General features: G+C 40.3%; 1 protein-coding gene across 1 annotated transcript; it reads left to right on the forward strand.

The window, feature by feature from the left end:
- The first annotated feature begins 779 nt into the window (after positions 1-779).
- LOC113107428 (zinc finger BED domain-containing protein 4-like) lies at positions 780-3,344 on the forward strand. The gene is made up of 2 exons (XM_026269963.1): positions 780-2,107; positions 2,300-3,344. Exons 1-2 carry the CDS (start codon positions 780-782, stop codon positions 2,826-2,828), a joined length of 1,857 nt encoding a protein of 618 aa, XP_026125748.1. The 3' UTR covers positions 2,829-3,344.
- The last annotated feature ends 2,707 nt before the right edge of the window (positions 3,345-6,051 follow it).

A 6,051-nucleotide genomic window follows, 5' to 3' on the forward strand; every position in this document is an offset into this window, starting at 1 on the left:
AGAGAGAGAACTAAAAAGGCATTGGAATACGTTGCTAGAAACATCATACAGCGCTCGCTGTTCCTGGCAGATTTCAGCTGCCTTCTTCGTCTTTCTTCTTCTCTGGTTTTCCTAGTTCGTGATTGGTCAACTTCAGATAAATCAACAAATCGGCTCGTTCAACCGCACAAATGGCACGAATTCAAACCGATAGCTCACAAACTTTTTAGACATGTTTAAAAATGATCGGGAGGAGTCCATATCGTAAAAGTCTATTTGTAATGCTTGTGCTGACATTGCGACTGAATTATTTGTAAATGTTTGGGTGGGCAAAGCAGAGAAAGTGGAGGTAACCTTTCCCCTTATGACGACATAAGGGGAAGATTCCAGATCGGCCGTCTGTTTCTCAAAGGCAGAGCAGGACACCCAGAGCTGGGTTTACACCTATCGAAATTTCTAGCCACTTGGGGACCATAAACATGACTGAATGGACCATATATACTAGAGTTGTTCCGATTCCGATACCAGTATCGGAAATGCCTCCGATACTGCCGAATATGCTGGCATCGGAATCGGCGAGTACTGGAGTCCAGGCACCGATCCGATACCATATAATTTATTAGAAATAGGAATCTATTTACTGATTAGCTCCGTTAGCTTACAGTTTTTCTTCGCCGCTCTTAAAACAGTTGCGCTGTGTTGCCATCGGCAGCTACTGTTGTTTTCGAGGGGCGAAGAAGAACTGACCACCTGACTCCTCCCTTAAAAGGAGCTAACCATAGAGCTAACGTTAACGCATCATGTCGGCAGTTTGGCAGTACTTTACAGTGGATTTTCCCACCAGTAAGACGGCGAAATGCAACATATGCAAAGAAGCAATTTCGAGGGGTGGCACGAATGTTGCAAATTTCAACACCAGCAACTTAATCAAACATTTGAAGACACGTCACACTAAAGAGCATGACGAATTCACCAAAGCTAAGGGTAAAAAAAAGGACGAACTGCAGCAGCAAACTCTGGAAACTGCCTTCCAGCGACGAGATAAATTCACCAAAGACAGCCAAAAAGCAACAAAGATAACCGACAAAATTGTGGAGTTTATTGTCCTGGATGACCAACCCCTGTCTGTCGTCGAAAATGTTGGATTTCGCCGCTTAATGGAGCATTTGGAGCCAAGGTACTGTTTGCCAGGTCGTAAATATATCTCTGAAACTGCGCTACCCAAATTATACGAGACAGTTAGGGAACACATTTTGTGTATGCTGAAAGACGTGCATGCAATCAGCTTTACCACGGACATTTGGAGCTCCGACGTGTGCCCCATGTCTTTGCTAAGTTTAACGTCACACTGGGTGGACAGAGAGTCAACATTTACCCCTCGAAGTGCGGTGCTGCACGCGAACGAGTTCCGAGGGTCACATACTGGCACATCAATTGCCGAAGCAATTGAGGAGATGCTAGTAAAATGGAAAATCCCCAAGTCCAACGTTCATGTTGTTTTGCGCGACAACGCTAGCAACATGAAGAAAGCCATGGACGAGATGGATGTAGCAAGTTTGGGATGCTTCGCCCACACTCTCCAGCTGGTGGTGCATGAAGGACTACTGTCACAGAGAAGTGTGAGTGATGCACTGGCGAATGGTAGGAAGATAGTCGGTCATTTCAAACACTCGCCACTGGCTACTACACGCCTGGAGGAAATTCAAAAAGATCTCCAAATGCCCACCAAACGTCTGCACCAAGACGTAGCAACACGATGGAACAGTACCTACTATATGGTCGAAAGTTTACTGGAGCAGAAGCGGTCAATTTCAGCATATGGAGCTGACCACGACCTGCCAGTGACCCTTACATCTTACCAGTGGGCTTTACTGGAGAAAATCATCATTGTTCTGGCACCATTTGAAGAACTGACCAGACAGATTAGCTCCTCCACCTCTTCTGCAGCTGAAGTCATTCCCTCAGTCACAGTGCTGAAACGCCTGCTTGCTCGGGAGAACGAGGGGGACACGGGTATAAAAACCATGAAAACAACCCTTCTTGAGGCTGTCCAGAAAAGATTCAAGACCATCGAGAATGAGCCCTTGTATGCAGTTGCCACTCTTTTAGACCCACGATTCAAAGACAGGTATGTCTAATATGTTTATTAAATGTCTATATTATAAACAAAATTTTGAAATGGTGTTTTGGATAACTAGATATTGCATTATTATTGATTACTGTTGCATTAATATGTTACCACTAAAAGCTACTATAGAGGTTGTTTATATGTTTATTTTACACATTAAGACATTTATTTATTATTTTTCATTGTTTTTAGATACTTCACAGGAGCAGACAGCAACAAGAATGCCAAGGATGCTCTGACCCAAGAGGTGGAGAAGATGGAGGCAGCGTTACTGAGCAGGACCACACCTAAGGGAGCAGAGACAGTGCCAGAAAACCCCCATAAAGCCCCACGTCTGGAAGCACAGCCAGACAGCAGCAGCAGCAGAAAGAGCAGCTTGAAAGGCCTGTTTGAGGAAATCCTGCAGGAGCATGATGAGGAACGTGGGGCAAGTAGCACTAGCACACAAGTTCAAAATCAAATACAGACATATTTGACAGAGCAAACGGTCCCACGCTCAGACAGCCCATTCCAGTACTGGGGAGTCAACCAAATTCGTTTTCCCACCCTGGCTGCCACTGCTGCAAAGTTTCTCTGTGCTCCTTGTACCAGTGTTGACAGTGAGAGACTGTTCAGTGTAGCATCCAACATTATTGATGCAAGAAGGAACAGGCTAGGAGGAGAGAGGGCAGAAATGCTCATCTTCTTGAAGAAGAATCTGCCTTTGCTCTTGAAATTATGAGCAATACTAAATTGCTTAAATGCTACTGCAATGTGTAGCCTACTTGGTGTAAAGTATTTTTTGTTTAATATGTAGCTGCTACTCTTTTGATTTGTATTTTTGTTTATGTTTACTTTATAGGTTGGTGTTGCACTATTGTTAAATACTGCACTATTTGAAGATTTGAATGCCTTTTTATAACATAATGGCTGCACTTTAAGTTTTTTTTTTTAAAGGAATCATTGAAGTTGCTGTTGGACTACTGTTTTATACTGTTCTATTTAAATGCCTTTTTTATTTTACAATATTGTGGCTGCACTTTATTAAAAAAAAAAAAAATCCTATATTTATTTAGTTAAGTTGCTGTTGGACTACTGTTTTATACTGTTCTATTTAAATGCCTTTTTTATTTTACAATATTGTGGCTGCACTTTATTTAAAAAAAATAATTATTCCTATATTTATTTAGTTAAGTTGTTGTTGCAATACTGTTTTATACTGTTCTATTTAAACATTTAAATGCCTTTATTTTACAATATTGTGGCTGCCGTTTAATTAAAGAAAAACAATTATTCCTATATTTATTTAAGTTGCTGTTGCACTACTGTTATACTGTTCTATTTAAAAATAAATGGCTTGCATTTCCTCGATTCATTCATGTTTTACAAAGGGTTTAACCTGAGCCAGACCTTACCACAATGATAATATCACAGTTATGCAGGCATAGTATGATCTTTTCCTTTTTTTTAAACACACTGGTATCGGTACTCGGTATCGGTCGATACCCAAAGCACGAGTATCGGAATCGGTATCGGGAGGGAAAAAATGGTATCGGAACATCTCTAATATATACAGTAGCCTATAGGAGTAAAATATTGTATAATGCCAATTACATAATGCATATTAATGTGATAAAAAATGAATGACTCAACAAACAATAATCTGACATTAATGAAAATTTACTACTCCAAACTTCAAATGGCAGAGGTGCAACCATGTTTGGGATACAGTTGTGAATATAGCTGGTTAGTTTCAACAATTAAGCATTGTACTAATGTGGTTAAACAGCCAGTTACATTACATAAAGGGGAAAAACACTCCAGAGTTGTTGGAATACACTAATGATTTGGGGGGAAATGTAAAAAAAAAAATAGTGTCAGGTTACGCATGTTACTATGGTTCTGAGAGGGGAACAAGACATTGCTTCCTCTAGCGGTTGCTATTAGGAACTCCTTCAGTGGGAGCGGTGTCTGAAACACATGTCTAAACTGAGCGGCAACCTCCCACTCTCTCTCGTGAGGCCAATAAGGAAGTGACTAAAACTGCAATTCATCGACTGGCCGCTTGAGGCTGGCTGCAAAAGGGAGTCAGTCCCATAGACTCCCCATGTTAAAATGCCCAACTTTACAGCAGAAAAAAAAATGTTTACAGCCTGGTTAAAAAAAATATTTTGGTCTATATTGCTAATTTTGCCCTTCATGACAACTGTGAGGGGGGTGATTTTTTTTTTAAAACTCATCCGTTTAAATTATATTAAGACTTAAAGTTCTGCATAATTAAGGGCGTGGCCACTTTAATGACAGGTGGATTGCCGTTGATGACAATGCCATCGCACTAGGTGGGCGTGGCTTCAGCAATCATCTCCCACCTTTTTGCCCATTTTCGATTATCCAGGAAAGTTGCGCAGTGATGCGCTGCCAAGATGGCGACGGCCCACTCTACACACTTTAGGCTTCAAAACCGCTAATGAGGAGTCTATGGGTGACGTCACGGACACTACGTCCATATTTTTTTTTACAGTCTATGGTCTAAACATGACAATAACATTGGCAGGTAACAGCCTATGATGTTTCTACTGTTGCAGCCATATTATAAAAGGGCAAATATTTCAACCGCTTCTTCCAAATGCTTCTTGCAATAACGAAGTGTGAGTCCTTAAGCATGGCATGAAAAGAGGACACTAGGTCTCGTTCCCCTCCCAGGGAACCATGGTTACATGTGCAACCTGAGATGTTCCCTTTAAGAGGGAACTTAAACGGCGACCTCTAGCAGTCGCTATGGGGAAAAGAGTACCCACACTGCCATGCTGAGGGAAGTGAATGACATATTTTCTGAGGCGAGCACTAAGCACCAATTCCACAGAGTTGAGACCATCGAAGTCGTTCCTTGTATACATCTGGGCTGATATTGACATTATCCAAAATAACTCTCCTGCTAAGGTTTGACAAGGAAGCCCGGACCCAGGGCAGGACTCAAAGGCTTGGAATCAGATAACAATGTAATTCCTTTAATGGGGTTATGGCTGGGTGTCTAGGTTTCACCATATTACCAGATTCCGGCCTGTCACCAAGAGAAACTTAATCAATCTCATTGGCTGGTGCTCTCTAATTATCTTCCCCATTTTGATTTCAGCAAATCATCCAGCAAACACACACAACCTGATTAATATTCATGAATCCAGCAGCTCGTTCATCCTTAGTGCATTTTTTACTGCTCTAAATAGTAGAATTCATTATCAGTATTATTATTGTTGTTTTTCCCCCCTTTTTTTACAGAAACACTAAATGTCAAAGCACCACAACCAGTCCTAAATTCAGTTAAAATGTCTATGCATTCATACATGGTTACCAAGTTAGTTATAATTACTAAAGCTCTATCAATAAATAGTACTTGATGATCCAAATATCATATTATAATGCTAGACTGACTGATGTAAGAGTGTACTTTCAGGTATTTAAAAAGCTGTGCCATTTGAAAAAAAAATACAGTATGTGTGTGTGTGTTGACTTTATCATTATTGACGATTGTGAAATATTAGAGAATTATAAATGACCAAAAAATTGCAGAAATCTAAGTAAAATATTGGTTCAGTTGAAATCGGAGTAGACGGTTCACCTTTCATCACCAAGGCTACTTTCTGGCCTCACCACAGTTGAAAAAGGAGAACATAGATTGTTGAAATATCTCCATCATGAGACTCCTACAGAGTATTGTGTTAGGTTTACGTCAGCATATTGATTTTCATACTTGAAGCCTCTTTGAAGGATCTAAGACATAAAACGTTTCAGATTCTGATTGCGTAAGAGCTTAAAAATGCAATTATTGTGCAGACATTCTCCACGGAGAGTTTTATACATCAAAAGACAATATTATTCAGATAATATGAAGATAACATTCAGTAAATATGATTGCAACTGTTTTGCCAAGCACACAATACACCATGGTCATTCTTTATATTATATTT

The sequence above is a fragment of the Carassius auratus genome, chromosome 1, assembly GCF_003368295.1.
Source record: "Carassius auratus strain Wakin chromosome 1, ASM336829v1, whole genome shotgun sequence".
In the NCBI taxonomy this organism is placed as follows: domain Eukaryota; kingdom Metazoa; phylum Chordata; class Actinopteri; order Cypriniformes; family Cyprinidae; genus Carassius; species Carassius auratus.